The 20,289-nt window shown below is 44.4% G+C and overlaps 1 protein-coding gene and 1 long non-coding RNA gene across 5 annotated transcripts in view; one reads left to right on the top strand and one right to left on the bottom strand.

Moving 5' to 3' along the window:
• Positions 1-11,556, top strand: part of LOC108529289 (aminopeptidase O) — a 284,802-nt gene extending 273,246 nt beyond the window's left edge. The window contains exon 12 of the mRNA XM_017871510.1: positions 11,474-11,556. Coding sequence (XP_017726999.1) covers positions 11,474-11,554 — 81 coding nt within the window. The 3' untranslated portion in view covers positions 11,555-11,556. The remainder of the gene's footprint in view (positions 1-11,473) is intronic.
• LOC108529294 (uncharacterized) lies at positions 11,555-20,279 on the bottom strand. 4 transcript variants are annotated; one of them, XR_001885477.1, is made up of 5 exons: positions 19,852-20,279; positions 18,771-18,993; positions 15,899-16,108; positions 12,921-13,048; positions 12,156-12,240 (listed from the first exon to the last, which is right to left on the bottom strand). It is a non-coding gene; the product is annotated as an uncharacterized LOC108529294 (long non-coding RNA). The 4 variants fall into 4 exon arrangements; XR_001885478.1 differs by lacking the exons at positions 12,156-12,240; positions 12,921-13,048 and adding an exon at positions 11,555-11,626; XR_001885476.1 differs by lacking the exon at positions 12,921-13,048 and having other exon boundaries at positions 12,162-12,240.
• Positions 20,280-20,289: the final 10 nt, after the last annotated feature.

The raw sequence follows: 20,289 nt of genomic DNA, 5'->3' as shown, positions 1-20,289 counted from the left end.
GAATGAGTCTACTTTTCAACTCGGAATGTTATGAAGTAGAGACCAAACATTTCTGAGGAATATTTAGCGCCCAAATCGAGACGGACTATGAGAACACATCAGATTTAGGGGACTTAGTACAAAAACGGATGTAAGTGTTTCATTAATGTTTTAAAAATACTGGTTACATGTTGAAATGATAATGTTTTGTTATCATTTCAACATGTTAAATAAATAAAATATGTTAAAATCAATCCTACCTGTTACTTCTTTTTAAATGTAGCAACTAGCAAATTTAAAATGACACATGTGGCTTGCATATATTCCTGTTGAATAGAGCTGTTCTAAAGCTATTAGTTGAATTGAAATCTGAGTGCATAATGCCTTAAAGTCACCCTCAGAATAGATATGAGTGAAATCATCTGTATTCTTGTCAAATGTGTGGGTAAAGATAGAGCTGGTTGATCCATAGACACCCTTCAGTTTGCGGTGACAGCGTGGATGATGAGAATCCGCAGGTACAGGTGGGAGTGCTAGGTTCACAGTGGACATTCAGAGGGCATGAACTAGCAGCCTTGCATCAGCTCTGGGTTTCAACTCTCGGTAGACTGGTTTCCTGGGGTGCGAACAACAAGCACCCTGCCTCAGGTGAACCGCAGGTGTCTTCTGTACCTCAATCTCCTCTTTGGAGGAAGTGCTCAGCAGCCAGTTCCTGGCAAAATCATCGCAGCAGCGTCAGTGAGGAGGAGAGAGAAGATGGGAAATGAGCCGACAGTAATGTGTCCCAGAAATAGGCAGAAAGCAGCTTGGGTTCCCAGACTTGCTCCTGAATCCCGGAATTTAGAACAACAGGTTATTTTGTCACCTTGGGAAAATGCCACTTCTTTCCGAGAAAACACCTGCAAGTTGCCAGAGGCCACACGAGCAGATGATAGAAAACTGAAGTCTTGTAGGGAAAATGCTGCAATCACAGAATTGAGAATACTCGATAAGACAGTATACAAGGGGCTTTATGTCACTGTAGTCACGATGTGCTTTTAGCACAGAGAAACCCAGCTGGTTTCATAGGGGAGTAACTCGTAGGCTTCTTACAGCACACATTATGCAGTATTATTAACATAATTTTAAGGCCCATTAGGATACTCAATCTCAGTCGTGTCTATAAGAATTCTACATTGAATGGTCAGTCAAGAAAACTGAAACTGATTATTTTGCAAATTCCAGAGACAGTATATTTTTCAAATTATATGTACCACGGTATCGTTGCTTCTTCTATATCTATAATAGCAGTTGCCATAATGTGGTATATTATTTGGGCTCCTAGTAATTTTGCTGTCATTTTTGTCCAGTAGTTAAACTTATATTTTCTAAGTGACTAAACATCTTGTCAAGGATCCTTGAAGACATGTGGAACAGGTTCTCCGGCCTCACTTGAGGCAGCACCCAAAATGCCTCTGAGTCATCCAGTCGCTTCTGTTCATCCAAGCACCTGGCCCCTCCACAGGCTCTTCAAATTGCTCTACTGCTCAGCAGAGTCACAAGAGAGAGGGGGAGGGTTTATTAAAATCTTTTCATTTTTAGCTTAATTTCCTTTATTTTTGGCATCTAAGGCTTTGTGCTCATATGAGTTTGCTGGGGTTGCCATAACTAAGTACCACAGGCTGGATGGCTTAAACAACAGAGATTTTTTTCCTCACAGTTCTGGAGGCTGGGAGGTCCAAGACCAAGGTGCCAACAGGGTTGGTTTCTGGTGAGGCCTCTCTCCTCGGCTTGCAGACGGCCACCTTCTCATCATGTCCTCATGTAGTCTCTCCTCTGTATGCGTGCACACATCTGTCCTCACCTGCTCTGTGTATAAGTACACCAGTTATATTTGGTTAGGGCCCAGCAATATGACTGAATTTTACCTTAATTTCCTTTCAAAAGGCCCTGAGTCCAATACAGTTGCATTGTGAGTTGTACTGGGGGTTAGGAATTGAGTATATGAATTTGGTGGTACACAATTTAGCCATTCCTATTGACCTTATTCTCAGTACGTCTCTCACTAGTTCCGCATTCTAGTGAATCCCTTCAAAATGGCCAATAAAGCTTACTCAGTGCAACCACACTGCATTTTATTCCCGAATGGATGAATGTGCTCTGGGTATATTTTTTGGTCCCAAACAATGTTAGTATCTTGTGAGTGCACAAGAATTAAAAATCATGTCTTGGGCCGGGCGCGGTGGCTCAAGCCTGTAATCCCAGCACTTTGGGAGGCCGAGGCGGGCGGATCACAAGGTCAGGAGGTCGAGACCATCCTGGCTAACACAGTGAAACCCCGTCTCCACTTAAAAAATACAAAAAAAATTAGCTGGGCGAGATGGCAGGCGCCTGTAGTCCCAGCTACTCGGGCGGCTGAGGCAGGAGAATGGCGTGGATCCGGGAGGCGGAGCTTGCAGTGAGCTGAGATCCGGCCACTGCACTCCAGCCTGGGCGACAGAGCGAGACTCCGTCTCAAAAAAAAAAAAAAAAAAAAAAAAAAAAAAAATCATGTTTTGGTGGCATGAGAGAGAAATACATGTGGAAGGGTCCATTCCCCTGGAAACTGGTAATAGCTGAAGGTCTGCGCTGCATGTGGTGTAACATTGGGGCATCTGATTTGACACCGTCCAAATATATTGACCTCTTTACTGCACAAGGCACCACAATGAAATAAGAGACATTTTCCTCTGGTGCCCCCAAATGAAAGCTGTGTCCTTCCTTCATTTCTGCCTCTCAAAACCTGATTTCCAGAACGAGTGTGAATTTCATTCACAGTAGTCTAAGACTAGACTTCAAGTGAATAACAAGAATTAAAAGTGTTTCCTCTCTCTTGAAGATTTCCTTTGTAAGTGTCAGAGCTTAGAGCTCAGGCTTCTACAGTAGAACTGTCAAGCATCCAGACCAGATGGATGATATTTGCAAGAGGAAGCTTCTTCCAGAATCTGAAATCAGACCTCTGAGTCCAGTCCTTTCCTATCCTTCTTCCCATGAGTGGAGCCCACACATCTGTTCTCGATGAGGGACTGTGGATGATTCAAAGATGAGAGAAATACAGGCTTTGCCTTCAAGATGCTTAATAATTCAGTAAGAAAAATAGATACATAAATAACTGATCTAAGGCAGAAAGCCGTAAGTGGTGAAAAACTTAGTGTTCAGAAGAAAGGCCGTTTTGATCTGTGGAAGCAGAGAGAGTTTGAAGCAAGTCTTGAAGGACAGGCAGGTAGAGCGTGGGCAGGTGGAGATTGTGGAGAAGGCCTTAGGGCAGAGAGAGCGACATAACCAAGGTGTGCTGCTGGAAGACTCAGTGTGCCTGTCTGAACAGCATCAGGCAGAGTCAAATCTCAGCACTGGGAAGCTGATTAACTAGCGTCATAACTATGATGAAGGCTCAGCGGCTTAGCATCCCAGCCCCAGCGAAGTCAAGGCGGCGTCCTCAGCTGGAAGGGTGCGGTCAAGAATCCTTCCCATTCAGCCTCCTTCTCATTCTCAGGTCCCTCTCCGCCCCTGCAACAATCTAACCAAGGTTGTTCTGCTCCTGAATAATAGAGGGATGAATGCATTTTAAATACTGATAAAATACACTGGGTGAATGCAGTTTGATCATGATTTGGGGTTGTAATCTTTTCCCTTTCTGTTTTTCTTGTTAGGGACATGTTTAATTGTTGCTTGTTCTACATAGAGGGCAGGATCTGTGAGGGGTAATGGTTAGTGGGGCAGGACCCAGCCAGATTACACAGGGACTTGAATGTGATGCTAGAGAGTTCCTACAGGTTGAGGAGCCACTGATGGCTTGTGGAAGGGGTGACAGGACTTGAGCAGCATGTTGAGACAAACGTGGTCAGGGGGTCAGCAGACTTGCCTGGAGAGACAGCTCCCTGGTGAAAAGCCATGTTTTTCCCCTCTGTGTAGGGAAGAGGTAGTCTAGTGGAGCGTGTGGAACAGCTAGACTGACTTTTGCTTGTTGGTTTCTGACTCAACTTTCTGGTCCAGCAGCTATTGATTTACATGGATATTTCTAAAAACAGCTGTAAGTATCTGGATAACAACGGTGTCTGTCTATCCAGAGAGGACATGCAGTGGGCTGAGGAAGGCCTGCATCCACAGGAATGAGTGGGAAGCCACACGAAGCAAGCACAGATGAATGTGATGCAGCTGACGCACCCAAATCCTACTCACGATGGGGAAGGACGTTGGGAAGTCGGCAGGGAGAGTCAATTGCCCACAGCTTTCATGATCTCAGATTAGACGTACATTTTTTTGGTGATCACAGAGGAAGGCTTATTTTTCCTATAAAAAGAATAAGAATTCTGAACGGGCTCAGATGCACACAGACACATTAAAGATATGACACTAGAGAGCTAATATTTGCTAGGTGTATGAAGGATAACCTGGTCCTGCCTTTGAACACTGACAGATAACCAGAAGTAAAAGGAAACAGAGGCCACTAGCATTGAAAAAATGCAGCTAATGAGACAGCTGGCAGTGGCCCATGTATGTGTGGGTCTTAATAATAGGATCAAGCTGGGTTCTTGCTGGAAGTCTAGCTCTGCAGGCTTGAGTTGAAGGCACTCAGGGAGACCTGGTCATCAGAATCATGTAGGAGGCTGATTAAAACTGCGTATCCCGGAGCCAGACCAAACCTGCTACTGAGTCAGCATCTCCATAGGTACGACTGGAACCGGTCAACATACTCCTTAATTATCTCATATTCTGAAATATATTCTATCAAAAGAAGTTTCTTCTTTTTTTTTTTTTTTTTGAGACAGAGTCTCGGTCTGTCGCCCAGGCTGGAGTGCAGTGGCGCAATCTTGGCTCACTGCAATCTCCGCCTCTTGGGTTCAAGCGATTCTCCTGCCTCAGCCTCCCAAGTAGCTGGGACTACAGGCGCACAATACCACACTCAGCTAATTTTTGTATTTTTTGTTTGTTTATTTTGAGACGGAGTCTTGCTCTGTCTCCCAGGCTGGAGTGCAGTGGCGCGATCTCCACTTACTGCAAGCTCTGCCTCGCGGGTTCACACCATTCTCCTGCCTCAGCTTCCTGAGGAGCTGGGACTACAGGCGCCTGCTACCACGCCCGGCTAATGTTTTTGTATTTTTAGTCGAGACGGGGTTTCACTGTGTTAGTGAGGATGGTCTTGATCTCCTGACCTTGTGATCCGCCGACCTAGGCCTCCCAAAGTGCTGGGATTATAGGCGTGAGCCACTGCGCCCAGCCAATTTTTGTATTTTTAGTAGAGATGGGGTTTTACCGTGTCGGCCAGGATGTCCTCGATCTCCTGACCCCGTGATCCGCTTTCCTTGGCCTCCCAAAGTGCTGAGATTATAGGCATGAGCCACTGTGCCTGGCCAAGAAGTTTCTAAGTACAACCGAAACCCTTAGAATCCTTCATTTTTATACCATTCCTGAGTAACCCAAACTTTTTTTTGTTGTTGTTTTAAGACAGAGTCTCACTGTGTTGTCCAGGCTGGAGTGCAGTGATGTGATCTTGGCTCACTGCAACCTCCACCTCCAGGGATCAAGTGATTCTCCTGCCTCAGCCTCCCGAGTAGCTGGGATTACAGGCACCTGCCACCATGCCCAGCTAATTTTGTATTTTAGTAGCGACAGGGTTTCACCATATTGGCCAGGCTGGTCTCAAACTCCTGACCTTGTGATCTGCCCGCCTCAGTCTCCCAAAGTGCTGGGATTACAGGCGTGAGCCACTGCGCCCAGCCGAGTAACCCAAACATTTGGCTTTGTGGTTTAGTTTATTAGTTTAAGCAGTTTGCCGAACGTTGCCCTGGGCAGTTTGCATATAGAGCCGAAAGGGCACAGACCCTGCCCATGATGAGCTCGTGGCTTGTGGAAGCATCTGCAAACCAACCTTTGCCCAACAGGCCTCCACCCCAGAGTCTGAGACCTGCAAACAACTGTAGAGGTTGGTGTCTTGTGTTTGCCATGTTCCGCTGGGAGGCTAAATCTGTAAGAAAACAAAGATGCTTGGAGGGAGGAGTCTGCTCCTACGCCCCACTCAGTCACAAGTCAGCTGACCCATTGTGCAAAGGAGCCAGCGTGACTGTCCTCGAGCCATAGTCCGGTGAGCTGTGTTTGGACACATGGGCAGTACCTGTCTTCCAGGTTTTAAGTGCTGGCCCACAGAAAGAGTCACTGAAGTAAGCGCTACTGCATCCCTCATAATGAGCGGACCTGTCAAAGGATTTCACTGCAGTGCTGCTTTATTTTGTAGAGAAACGTTTTAGAAAGAGGGGCATGCAAACTCAAAGAACTAGGACAAAGCAGCTCTGGAGTATTAAGCCTTATAGCAATAGAAAATACCCGATTCTGCTTTTAAGAAAACTGCCCCATTTTGTCTTTTATTATGTTAAAGACATACTCTGGTAGACTCTTCATCAAAAGCAGATTATTTTATTTATTTATTTATTTATTTATTTTATTTATTTATTTCTGAGGTGGAGTTTCACTGTCACCCAGGCTGGAGTGCAGTGGCGCTATCTCAGCTCACTGTAACCTCCTCTTCCTGGGTTCAAGCGATTCTCCTGCCTCAGCCTCCCAAGTAGCTGGGACTACAGGTCTGCACCTGTAATTTTTTTAAAATAATTTTTTGTATTTTTAGTAGAGACGGGCTTTCATCATGTTGGCCAGTCTGGTCTCGAACTCCTGACCTCAGGTGATCATCCTGCCTTAGCCTCCCAAAGTGCTGGGATTACGGGCAGGAGCCACTGCACCAGGCCAAAAGCAGATTATTTTATATTGACATTGTACTCTTCCCACCCCGGAGGACAAAGCCCTGCGAAGCAGCAGTTGAGTGAGTTGTGCACATGGCTGCACACATATGCATGCCCCTGGCTGGCTGACATCGCACAGCATCCTGGCACATGCTGATAGAAGATCGGTGCCCAGGGCGTTGTAGGCCGCTGCTCCCACTGTGGCCTCCACGGTGCTCCCAGTGGCTTGTCTCAGCTCTTGCAGCCGGAGCACCTGCTAGCCAGGAAAGCCATCAGGAGCATCTGGCTACTTTTAGCGTCAGAGCTTTTTTTCCTTCTCTTTTGTGCAAGCCATTATGTGGTACCAAATACGTATACGTTTAATATCTGCATGGTATTTCTCCGGCGTGGCCTCTGCTACTTCATGGTTAAATATTAGTTTTTTCTGGTATTGTGCAACTTTGGGTTTGCTGTAGAATCCCAGGCTACAGATGAGTCTTAGAGTGCAATGCATCTTCTCACCAGGGTAGCGGAGCCCCAAGAGAAGTGTAGTCATCTGCCCAAGCTTGCAGCACTAGTTAGTGGCAGAGCTATGGCTGGAGTACAGGATTCTGAGTCTTCAGCCCATCAGACTAAAGCATTTTATAATTTGGGTCCCATCTTTGCCTTAGTTTCTGTGAAGACCTATGAGTAGGTGATAAAGGAGTGTGGCAGAGGGCCCTGAGAAGTGATGATTTTTCATTAATGACTCCTTTTTTCTTGAAGCTGTTTGTTCCTACTCTTTCACGGATGCAGGATGTAGACCTCACTTTCCAGGGATTTTCATAAATATGTGTCATGGGTATACATGCCCCTTTTCCACTAGTTATTTCTAAATGGTAGCCCTATGTATCAAGGTGGAATATTTTGCATAGGAAATATTGGGCTCCAGTGCATCAAAAAGCTAGTATATTTTTTGGTGTGAGTGAATGTGATTATATATAGAGATTAGTTTAGGTCTTTGCATTTGGAAAGATACAGCCATTCCTCACTTGAGATGGAAACTAAATTAGATAATAAATACCAGGCCACCCAAACAAACAAACGAATGCGAAAAGGAAATGGTTAAACAAAAGTGTATCTTGATGTACGTTTTTCATATCCTCTTATTTGCTTTCACAAGCACACTTCCAACCAGAGTCCCTGTCTTTCGCCCTGGAGCTGACCGAGAGTCAGAGAGCACAAAGGTGGTGGCCAGCCAACCAGCGTATCACCGTCAGGGTAACTGTCAATGATTGTCGAACTGCACAGATCCCAATGTGTGTTTAAAAAGGCCAGTGTTCTTGTCACACACCTCTGGATGGCAGCTGTCTACTCTTCACTGGTGCTTGGTAAGGAGTCTGTTGAGGTCATTCAGCAGAAGACCCTGTTCTTCCAGGTCAGTCCTCCAGCTTGGGCCTTTATGACCCCAGTATTTTCTGCTTCTGATCCTGTCGAGTTATAGCCACCACCGTCACGCTGTAAGTGGGCTCCAAACAGTTTGGTGCATAACATGCAAGGCAGCGTTACTTTAAAGTTAATGAACAAGATTGGAGGCTGGGTAGAGGAGGAAAGTCAGTTGTGTTATATCCAGATCCATGTTCCTTTGCAGAGTTCTTTATTGTGAAGTTTTGTTCAGCAAAGCTAGTCCTATAGTGGATGGAGATGTCAGTGAATCCATTAAATACCAGCTTTGGAGTCAGCTGTACCACCTCGGAGCCGTGTAGCAGTGGGCGAGCCGCGTGCCCTCTCGGAGGCTCACTGCCTCTTTGGAGATAAGGGGAGCTGGCCGGGGTGCGTCCGGTGCCACGCGGAGGCCTGCGATGCAGGTGTACCTGGTCACGTCTGAGAGGAGAAAAGTTGCGATTTACTTTCTTGTGTCTTTCCTTCTGTCCTTGGAACCTGCAGAATTGGCCTCAGACTTAAAAGTTGTCCTTAGTTTGGACTGGTGTTGGGAGAGTTGTTTAAAAATGCTTTGTCCTGTTTGGTGTTTTACAGACTTACACTATCAGGGAACCCTGTTTGTTCATTTCTTTTCTTTTTCCAGTGGAAAATTGCTGTTTGGGAGATGATTCAGAGAATTGAGTAATAATCAATCTACAAAAGCATTTATGCTGGCTGACCGCTGAAGAATAGGCATTTGCTTCTAGTTGAAATCAATTATTCATAGAGATTAACCTGTTTGACCAGGAGATGAAAAAAATTTTGCTAGCCTTTTTAGTCTTAAAATTCCTGTGGGTCAGTAATAACTGCAGGTCAGTTTTACCTTAGACAGGGACAACTATTATTTCTAAGATACATTTTGAGACATAGAGATAAAATATTTATTTATGCCTGTTGCCTAAATAACCTTGGGGGAAAAGTCCAGTGGGTTGAGTTTGCCTTTTGGAGGAGGGGAAGCCGTTGGTGCCCAATGCTCTCGAAAGAGCACTTCATGTTTTATGCTGCTTTTTATCTCAATCATTCGAGTATTTGCTGCTTTTAAAAAAACAAACAGAACCAGTAATGACATTGTATGAGAAATTGCTACAGTGATTGCTGCGTATTTTATAGCAAAACGTTGCAGTATTTCTTATATTGAGAAAGTAGAACCTATTTGGGGTTGAAATGATCAAACCCAGATGCTTTCCTAAAATTATATTTTTGGTGCATTTATATGTCTGTTACAAAGTGTGCTACATGCTAAAAATATTTTCCTTTGTAGGCCGAGGGGAGTTTCAAACCGCACTGAGGGACATGTAGATCAGATGGTTTTCCGTAAGGGTGTTACCAGCATCCTGGTTGTTATTAGCCTCGACTTCGCAATATGACATTATTTATGCCAGAAGCCTTCACAATTCAGTTCTTCTTTAATTTCAGCAACTTTATTGGCACGAAAATGCATGGAAGGGAGGCCAAAGTCAATACATCAGAATTTGGGACTCAGACTCCAGGGCAACAGGCGATAATGGGATTCGGCTGGAGATAACCCCTCCACCCTGGGGTCTGTTTCCCTGGGACGGAGAAACTGACTCCCACATCAGGCAGCCTCTCTTGCCTTTTGTCCAAGCACTTCCTCTTGTTTTTCTCTGGTGTCTCCCTCCTTCTCCCCAGCCACGCATGCTGCCATTTTTCACAGTCCACGCAGCCAGGTAGAGACATACTTCTCCTTAAGACGCTTCTGGATTCTGTTTATTGCAAAGGCAGTTGCTCTACAATTCTCTCTGGTTATTCCTCCTCAAATTGTATTTCCTAGTCACTGTCATTGGTTTCATAATTGAGAGACATCTGCCTGGGTTTTGCATAAATGCCTCCAGTCAATTAAGCTGCAAATGGGTAAATCTAAGAATGTGTAGATTGTCTAACTCTCTGTGGAACTGTAGTTTTTAGCTTAATCCTTCCCTTCACTCCTTCCCCTCACCTCGCTGCCCCCAGTCAACTGGAGTATCCTATTTAGAACATCCAGAATGAGCAGAAAAGGCTGTATACTAAGTGCATTCCACATAATAGCTATTTACTTATCCCAGTCACAACTCTGTGGAGACACTGTTATGATAACCATTTTATAGATGAAGAAACTGAAAATCAAATCTGACTTAAAAGCCTTCATCCTTAATTATTATACTGGTTTTAAATGCATGTAGCTCCGGTTAGGATTACAGCTATTTTTGCATCTAGCACCTGACCATGGTGGTATCTTCAGAGAGCAATGTAGAAATATAAAATTTCAGGCTGGGTATGGTGGCTTACGCCTGTAATCCCAGCACTTGGGGAGGCCGAGGCGGGCGGATCACCTGAGATCAGGAGTTCGAGACCAGCCTGACCAACATAGTGAAACCTTGTCTCTACTAAAAATACAAAATTAGCTGGGCGTGGTGGTGTGCACCTGTAATCCCAGCTACTCGGGAGGCTGAGGCAGGAAAATTGTTTGAACCCAGGAGGTGAAGGTTGCAGTGACCTGAGATCAGTCCACTGCATTGTAGCCCGGGCAACAGAGTGAAACTCTGTTTCAAAAAAAGAAAAAAAGAATTATCAAATTTCACTTTGTGATATTCTTGTAATAACACTCAGCTTACTATTTTGAATGCGACAGGACCAGAAATGAAGTTATCTCCTTTTTTTTTTTGAGACGGAGTCTCGCTCTGTCGCCCAGGCTGGAGTGCAGTGGCCGGATCTCAGCTCACTGCAAGCTCCGCCTCCCGGGTTCCCGCCATTCTCCTGCCTCAGCTTCCCGAGTAGCTGGGACTACAGGCGCCGCCACCTCGCCCGGCTAGTTTTTTGTATTTTAGTAGAGACGGGGTTTCACCGTGTGAGCCAGGATGGTCTCGATCTCCCGACCTCGTGATCCGCCCGTCTCGGCCTCCCAGAGTGCTGGGATTACAGGCTTGAGCCACCGCGCCCGGCCGTTATCTCCTTTATAATAAGACATACGAGAAACAGAACTTCTTTTTCACGTCCATTGGTTGTCACTGGAAGGGACACACACTTGTTTGTGGAGCTCAGATGTGCTGTGTCTTTGCGGGCTCTGGACAAGGGCGTTGGGCCTGCGTGCTTGTCAGGCCAGGCTTTTTATTATGACGTCACAACTCAGTTATTTTGATACCTTCAAAAATTTATTTAGGTTCAGAATACTTGATAGGCTTTTGTTTCTGAGGGGAAAGGGGAAGGGATTTGCGTTTACTGGTCTATTTTGTGCCTTTTGCTGTATGCACCATTTCATTTTGTCTTCACCGCAGCATTACTTCTGTTTCATTTTGTCTTCACTGCAGCATTGTTTCTGTTTCATAGCTCAGAGGTTGACATGCACGTCCAAGGCCACAGAGCTTCTTGGTGGCAATGACAGAGTCTAAGTTCCCAACTGTGGACTTCCCATGACACCCTGGCTTCGTACGGAAACAGTTCAGTCACATTTACAGAGTGACCTGTAAAAACAGCAACCGTATATTTGGTTGTCCTTTATCATGATTTCCAGTATCCTTGAACTGCAGAGATCAAGGCAGTGATGGTAAGAAATGCTCTCATAGAAGGCAGAACAGGCCATAATATTTACATAATAAATTGAAATCCATAATTATAAAAGCATTCAGAAACTCCTAGAAGATAGATTTAATAAGATTCTAACATACCTAATATTAATATGAATATAAATTAACTGGGTAGGTTCTTCATTCTGCATATTAGGAGGTGTCTAATAAAACGCTAATGTTCTTTGTGGTTCTTTTCCAACTAGCATACTGGTGAGCACAAAAGCTGTGTTATGTACAGAACGGCTGGGTTTATCCCTAGTAGAAAGAAGTTATGTTTGGTATCTAAAGAACAATGAGCGTTTGCTGCTTGGCTGATCAGTGCTGGATCAAGTTCACATTCCCCGGCTCCCACTCTCCACCTCCACACGCAGTGGGTGGAAGCAGAACACAGGGAGGGGAGGACAGGTCCTTTTTCACGGAGAGACGTGAGCCTGGGCTTTCCTTATATGGACACAGCTGGGCCTGTGTAGCATTAAACACTGATTTCATCCACCGCTGGAGAAAACATCCTACAAAAAGTGAAGAGATTAGCAGCCAATTAATTCTGGCCCTTCCCATTGTTTTCCTGGAACACCTCCTTGTATGGCACTGACTGCTTGGTGAACAAACATTCTGGAAAATAGCTTTCTCTCATATATTATTTATATTTGGGACAGCCACTCCACCCCCCACATGTGGTGGATTTTACTTGCGTGTGTGTGTGATTTTACTTCTTCATCGAGGGATGGATGACTCAGGCCCATTCCTCTTGTTGCAAATTGTGACTTCACTGGGTTTCTTTTGGAGGCCATATAACAAGCCACCCAGTGTGAGTGCCACGCTTTTTAAAAATGGACATGCCAGGGCCACAGACTCCCATCATGTCCCCTCCTTCAAAGGCACTGTGGAGCATCCACACGTCCATGTGTCCACACTTCAGATACCACACCTGCTCTATCTTAGGAAATAACGGGAAAGTGCCTAGACATGGTTGTTTGCTTTTCAAGCTAGTGAAATATCAACATCTGATATTTTTGTGTTTTTCAATAGTAACTAATCCCTTCTGTAAGGCATTTTGCCAGAATAATGTTCCTATAGCAGCAGTGTGTGTGTGTGTGTGTGTGTTCTGAGCACTAGAGCTCTGTGGTCAGTGCGCAGTGCCCAGGACTCGAGGAAGTCAGCACAGGTTGCTTCCTGAATGGAACAATACCTTCTGCACATGGCGAAGGGTCTTTTCCATTGGTGCAGCCTGTCCTTCATTCTAGCCAGCAATCTTCCCAATGCAAATGTTCACTTCAAGGGAATGGATGACAGCCATCAGCATCATTAGAACATCATCTGCAGATGACGAGTTGGAAATACCACCTTCATGTCTACAGTATTGCAGGTCAGCACTAAGATTGGGTTCCTAAAGATAAGGATGTATGCACTTTTCGCTAAGGACCCAGATTGTATTAGCTTTAGAAAAAAAAATCAGATAGCTGCCCATTGTTGCCTCCCTTCCGGGTAGAATGTTGAAATCTTCCATTTCTTTTTAGTTCTTTTTGTGTGTATGCTTCACTTATCTTGCCCAAAATTTTATCCCTTGGTGTGAGCTGCAGGAAGTGACTCCTGGCTTGGCCCACGAGCCCATCCTGCCAACACTGTGTCTGCCATCTGCCAAATTGGACTTACTGTAGTAGAGCATAGTGAGTGGCCATCACTGGTGGCATTGACTTTGAAATTTAGATGTCTCCCAAGCATCTGGAATTTTTTCATAGTAACCTATTTGAGATGGGGCATCATTAAAATTATCTAAGGCAGTGGTTCTCAGTGCTGCCTGCACATTGGAAGCCTGAGGGATGGAGGGGCTTTAAAAATGACAGACGCCTGGGTCCTACTCTCAGAGATGGGAACCTAAGTGGTCACCTGGGCATTGGGATTTGTAAAACACTTGCTGGTGACTTGAATAAGCACCCGAGGGTAGAAACCACTAATCTGAAACCGCCCTTACATAATTTTATATTTCACCATGAACATTTTTTTTTTTTTGAGACAGAGTCTTGCTCTGTCACCCAGGCTGGAGTGCAGTGGCACAACAGTAGCTCACTGGAGCCTCAAACTGCAGGGCTCAAGCGATACTTCTCCCTCAGCCTCCTGAGTACCTGGGCCTAGAGGCATATGCCACCGTGCCCAGCTAATTTTTTATTTTCATTTTTTGTAGAGACGGGATCTCACTACGTTTCCCAGGATGGTCTTGAACTCCTGGCCTCAAGTGATCCTCCCACCTCAGCCTCCCAAAGTGCTAGCATTATAGGCATGAGCCACCACACACAGCTGAAAAACTCTTTAAGGTTATAATGTCCATGAATATCAAGCCCTGTAAATAACTGAAGGCATTGAAGGGAATAGAATAATGTCTGCTTTTTAGAATGTATTTTTCAGTAGACTTTTATAGTATGGAATTATATTTTGCAGCCTATGTTTTCATCTGGGGTTGATCTAATCCATATAATGAACAAATATGTTAAAGTGAGACAGTCACACTAGATGTTCCGTAAGCACTCACGCTGGAGTAGAAAGAGTACTCCACTTCCAACCAGGAGACCCAGGGGCCAAGCGATAGGAGATCCCCTGAGACTCAGTTTTTCCACCTTTCAGATGGGACTGTGTGAGGAACGCGCAGAACAGTCTGTGTATGGAAGCATGTTGTAAAGCCTTCAGTTCTGTAGGCAATTGCCGCTCTTACTCTCTCGAGCAGTCTCAGGTCCTGTGGTCTCCAGCAGGGACGCGTCAGTACTTTTTTTGTCTTAAAGTCACTTCCCTCCAGCTTCTAGTGATGTTGTATTGCTTCTTAATACTAGTCATTTAGAAGTTGATAAATAGCAACTGCTTCCTGTTCTAAGCAAATTACATGTCATTTGATCAGAACTTCATGAGGAAGGAGGCTTAGAGGGGGCACAGCTACTAGGCAAGCCGGCTGTGTGCTCCTTATACCTTGCTGTGTTACTACCTTGTCACAGGAGTTTCCTGAGGACAGGGACAATGTCTTACTCATCTTTGCATTCACAAAATCTAGTGCTCTGTTTCACAGGAGGCATTTAATATGTTTTTTATGTGAATAACCTGTCTATATGTTCAACTTATATTATTCTCTCCAAATCTAAGCCCCTTTCTTCTGGTTTTGATACCAAGAGATAAAATATTTTGTTGGTTAGCCTTTTTATAATAGTCCTGTATAGTAATGTTTATTTGATGATGTCTGTATAGTATCATGTCTGCATAGTACTATGTTTATTTTTTGACAGTTCTTTTCCTAGAATTTTATAAGTAGAGTTACAAGAACAGCCATACATCCTTAACTTCTGTATTTTACTTCTAAACGTTGTTAATGAAGATAAATATTAGAACTGTAAGATTTTCCCAGATCCTCCTTTCTCCCATCCAAAGAGAAAAAGGAAATTAAAAAACAACAACAACAACAAAAAACCAGAATACGTTATTAATTCATACTCTTCTCTGTCCAAAATGGAGTGAAGGCATCTTCCAAAACAGATAAATATAACATGATAGAAATAAAACAAGAAAAATGAAGCAACAAGAAAATAATGGTAGCAGAAAAGGATGGGGCCAGGAATTAAATTAGCATATAATATGCACACCCTGACGTTCCTATGCCTGGTTAAACAGGGTCACAGAGCTCTAAGCTTTCTAGAAGAGGGAAGAGGGATAAATTGCAGATGCAAGAGGTGAAAACAAACAAGCTGCCTAAGTCCAACTATCCCAGATGCCGACACCAGGAAGACAACTGTCCTGTGGCTCCTCACAGAAAATTACTGTCTAATGGAATAAACAACCCTCTAAATCCATCCTTCCGGTAAACATCGTGATGGATTTTATGGGGCTGTTTCTTATAATGCACCTCAATAAAGGTTGATGGCTTCTTACCAGAACTTAATGCGATAACAGGACTTTCACAGAGTGCCCATAAGACCAAGTCCAGGGCCAGCTTTAAAGTGGTCTGGCTTATTCCAAGAAGGGATTTTAGAGTATCCAGACTACAAGTTTAGGTACAGAAGAATCTGTGAACCTCCTGACAGTTGGGGTGTGTGTGCTGTAGGTGTATTTTTTTCTAAGGAGCTGACAGCACCATTAGCCTGCATCAGATTCTCAGAGGGGGTCAAGAAATGGAAGAACTAAGCATTGTACCTGTTCCCTCAGTTGATCTCTAGAAAGGTTTTTAGCAGTAGTGAGCTCAGGTTATGGCTCCTGAGAGAAAGAAGGCCTGTTAGCCGGTTCGCCACGGAGCCACGGCCTCAGCAATCCACTGCGCCCAGCGTGAAACCGACTTCCTTTTTTGAAAATTATGCTTTATAAGGACTTCCACTAAGAGGTCCGTTTGGCAGGACCAAAATCCTCCTAAAAAAAAGAAACAACAACAAAAAAACTAGTTTATCTAAAACAGAGACAGAATGGGCAAATACAAATAATACAAGCAACAGGTAAAACCAAACCAGCTGATCAAGTCAAACTATTCCTGATGCGGACACCAGGGAGAAGACTGTCCTGTGGCTCTTCATAGAAAATTACTATCTAACGGAATAAACAACCCTCTAAACATCCTTTATGTAATTTATACTTTTCTAAAATAATCCAAAAATATAACATAAAGGATGCTATATTTAAAAATAATAGACAGCCGGGCACGGTGGCTCACATCTATAACCCAGCACTTTGGGAGGCCGAGGCGGGTGAATCACCTGAGATCAGAAGTTCGAGACCAGCCTGGCCAACATGGTGAAACCCTGTCTCTACTAAAAGTACAAAAATTAGCTGGGCATGGTGGTGCGTGACTGTAACCCCAGCTACTTGGGAGCCTGAGGCAGAAGAATCGCTTGAGCCTGGGAGGTGGAGGTTGCAGTGAGCTGAGATTGCACCACTGCACTCCAGCCTGGGTGATAAGAGCAAGACACTGTCTCAAAATAAATAAATAAACCAAATTTAAAGATATAAATATTTGATAACTTTACCCCAATCCTACTTTATTTTTGAAACTTAATCCAGCCTTGATTTTATTTCTAGATGTGTGTAGATTCTTACTTTTAAATTTACCCTGAACGTATGTTGGCAATAGAACACTTCTGAAACCAGTGGAAGCTTCTGGAACTCTCGACCTTGTTTGGTATTCAAAGATATTTGGTTTCTTTTAGTGGATAGCTTTCCCTCCGCTGTGCCCAAGGGAATGTAATTTGCCATCTGCGGCTGTTTGGGACCATAGCAGAGCCTCCCTGCTTGCCCTTTGGCCTTCCTGGTGCCTAGGAAGGCTGGCTCCTCCTTCCTCTGCCCCGTGCCTCCTCCATGAAGTAGAAGCAGAAAGAGAAAACACAGCCATAACGTGAAGTTGGTATCACTATATTTTTCCAGTGATAGGAGGAATTTCGTCTTTGTCTAAGAAAAGGAAGGAAACTGAAGGAAAGTGAAAAAGGCTTTCCCTCCAAAAGTCATCTCCAGTCAATCCCGAGGTTAAATAATTTTAAAGCAATGGTATTTTCCTCAGCCTCGGACACTGTCTTCAGCTATGAGGAACTGCTTTGACCAAAAAAGTTTCGTAGAACAACTTCCTTTCAAAACATGCGTATCTACTGGATGAGGCATTTTTAAAGATACAATTCAGATAGAAAACATCTGTTTTAAGAGACAGCTTTAAAGTGCTTTTACTGCATTCTCAAAGGCAGTAATTAGAATGCCCCTCCCCACCACAGAATTCCAGTTTTAAAAAAGCCGTCTTCCAGTTTCTCTACACCGTCTTCATTGGCATCAGCCCGTGAAGAAGGGGAGATTCAGGTAGACAACAGGAGAAATGTGTTCAGGTTGGATTGAACACAATAAGAAAGTATTTTTTCAGTGTCATGCAATATGTAGATCTTTCATTCTAGATTAAATTCAGCTTCTAGCACCATTCTGAATAGAATTTTAGTGATTCATATGTGAGGGATTAGGAACCTTTCTCATTTCAATTTTATTAAATTTATTTTTATTGTTATTTACTTATTAATATTTTTTTGAGGCAGGATCTCACTCTGTTGCCCAGGCTGGAGTGCAATGGTGCGATCATGGCTCACTGTAGCCTCTGCCTTCTGGGCTCAAGTGATCCCCCCACCTCACCCTCCTGGGTAGCTGGTACTGCAGGCTAACACCACCATGCCTGGCTAATTTTTTTTTTTGGTAGAGACAGGGGTCTTGCTGTGTTGCCCAGGCTGGTGTTGAACTCTTAGGCTCAAGAGCTCCTCCCACCCTGGCCTCCCAAAGTGCTGGGATTACAGGTGTGAGCCACCATGCACAGCCTGTTTATAAAATTACCCTGGCAATGTAACTAATATCCCATGGTCTCCCTCTTGTAAACATGTAAAATTCTAGGCTCTTTACAAATGAAGCATTTTAGTGGTGAAACAAACAGGAGTTAATTAGAAAGATCTTCATTTTAAGACTTCTCCCCCTTGAAATTTTAGGTGTCCTTCATTTGTTCCTTTATCCTTCCATTCACTATGTAACATATTTATTGGATTTCTAGTATGTGCCAGGCAGTGTTTCTGGTGGACTGAACAAAAATCAAGAACAAAAGAAACAGGATCTCTTTCTTCTTGGAGCATAAAGTCCAGCTGGGGAGAGAGACGTTCAGTACATTTTTAAAAGAGCTCTAATAACTGCACATCACAGAGTGAGCCCTAATGTAAATTTGACTTTAGTGAATGATAATGTATCAATATTGTTTCCTCAGTTATAATAAATATTCTAATGCAATATGTTAATAATGGGGAAGCTGGTGAGTGGGTACAAATATGGGAACTGCTTTCTGCTCAGTTTTTCTATAAACTTAAAACTGCTCTAAAAATCACTCTAAAGGAAATAAACAGGATGCTATTAGAAAGAATAGTGGAGTGACATAATTTGGATTGGGGAGTAAGGCAAGACCTTTCTGCAAAAGCGCTGCTGAAACCCAGAACTACAGGATAAGTGGGCTAGCCAGGCAAAGAGATGGAAAAGCGTTCTCAGTGAAGCAAAGTGGTATCATTTGAATTACCTTGGGACATACCATTCTGGCTTCTCTGTGGAGGATGGATTCTGGGATGGCAATTGGGAGGAGAGTTGGGGGACAAAGGACAAACAAGGAGACAAGAGTCAATTAGGATGGGTCACAGCTTTTGCTTCCTACTTGGCAAAATCCTAGAAGAGCAGAGTGACAGTAGGCTGTTTCCTTTGTTCAGCTCATGCCAGCAACCGTTAGGTTATCCATGATCTGGGTGCTAGGAAGAAAGGAAACTGTCAGTAGCAGCAAGACAGGGTTTCCAGGTCCTGGTTTCTAAGATCTTTCCAGTGATTCAATGGGATTTATAGAATTAAGAACGCGTGTGTGCGTGTGTGACTGCAACCAGTTAAAAATTGCAAGGGGAAAAAACTTTTCAAGTAACTAGTACCTAGCTGTTAGCAGCAGCTTTCATGTAATAGTTGTGTTTATTCCTATTACTGGACTTTTGAAAATCTTTAGCAAATGAGCACACATTTCGTAGCACTTAGCTATTATAATAATGACACACAATGGTTAACACGTCTGTTTATATTACTGTCTAGATTTCAACTTTTTTTGTATTCCTGGAAACACAAAGTAAGAATCCCTCATTTGAGCAGACTTGTTGTTTGTTTTAGGAAATAGACATGCATCATCCGTGTAATTTTAAGTAGTCCAGTTATGAATATGGAATGAAGGGATAAAATCCTGATGTTTCCATTAAGCTCCTCTGTGTAAAATACTCCATGGCAAAGTTGCTGCTATTTAAAGTAGTGAGTTTGATCTTGGCTTTGATCTAAACCTTTTGATCTTGAAAGAAGGACAGAGTAGCAATAAAGAGAGGGCAAGACAGATTTCCTTTAAAGAAATGTGATAAAGTTAAAGGGATGGTCAAGACCCAGCAAGCAGCAGGACAACCCCACTCTTCGCCCCGGCCCGCCCTCAGAGGCAGGCGGGTTCCAGCCACTGCTGATGAGGATGAGAAGGCCGTTGGCGGGTGGAGGAAAATCTTGGGGTATCGCACATTTTTATAAACTAAGTGTAAACTTTCTCCCAAATTATGAAAACAGATTGACCCCTCCTTTTTAAATCCTACCCAGTGGTTCTGGGGGTCCACACTGGCGGGAGCGGGGCTGGGTTTCTCTGCGCCCCGGCCTCGTCCCCGGGAGGTCACCTGCCGCTGCCCGGAGCCCAGAGGGGCCGCTGGGAAACGTCTGCTCGACGGCGTAGAGCCCGTTCCCGGAGAAAACTCCACTAGGACACTAGGAAAGTTGCTTTCCCTCCGCGAAAGCCACCGGGACCAGGTTTCTGACCCCAGGAGCGCGCTAGGCTGGCCGCGGGCGGGGTTCCTTCCCCGCCACCGCTCCCTCCAGCCTGCGGCGGGCGGCCGGGGCCCCTCTCGCTGCCGGGAAGCCGCTCGCGGGGCGCGGGGACGCGGGGCGGCCGGAGCCCGGGAGCGGGAGCGGGAGCGGGAGCGGGAGCGGGAGCGGGAACACGCCGTTGGCGGCGAGAACAATACAGCGCCGGCGCGGCA

The sequence above is a fragment of the Rhinopithecus bieti genome, unplaced genomic scaffold (genome assembly GCF_001698545.2).
Source record: "Rhinopithecus bieti isolate Rb0 unplaced genomic scaffold, ASM169854v2 scaffold_6063, whole genome shotgun sequence".
NCBI classification, from domain to species: domain Eukaryota; kingdom Metazoa; phylum Chordata; class Mammalia; order Primates; family Cercopithecidae; genus Rhinopithecus; species Rhinopithecus bieti.
This window is presented reverse-complemented; position numbering and strand designations above follow the sequence as displayed.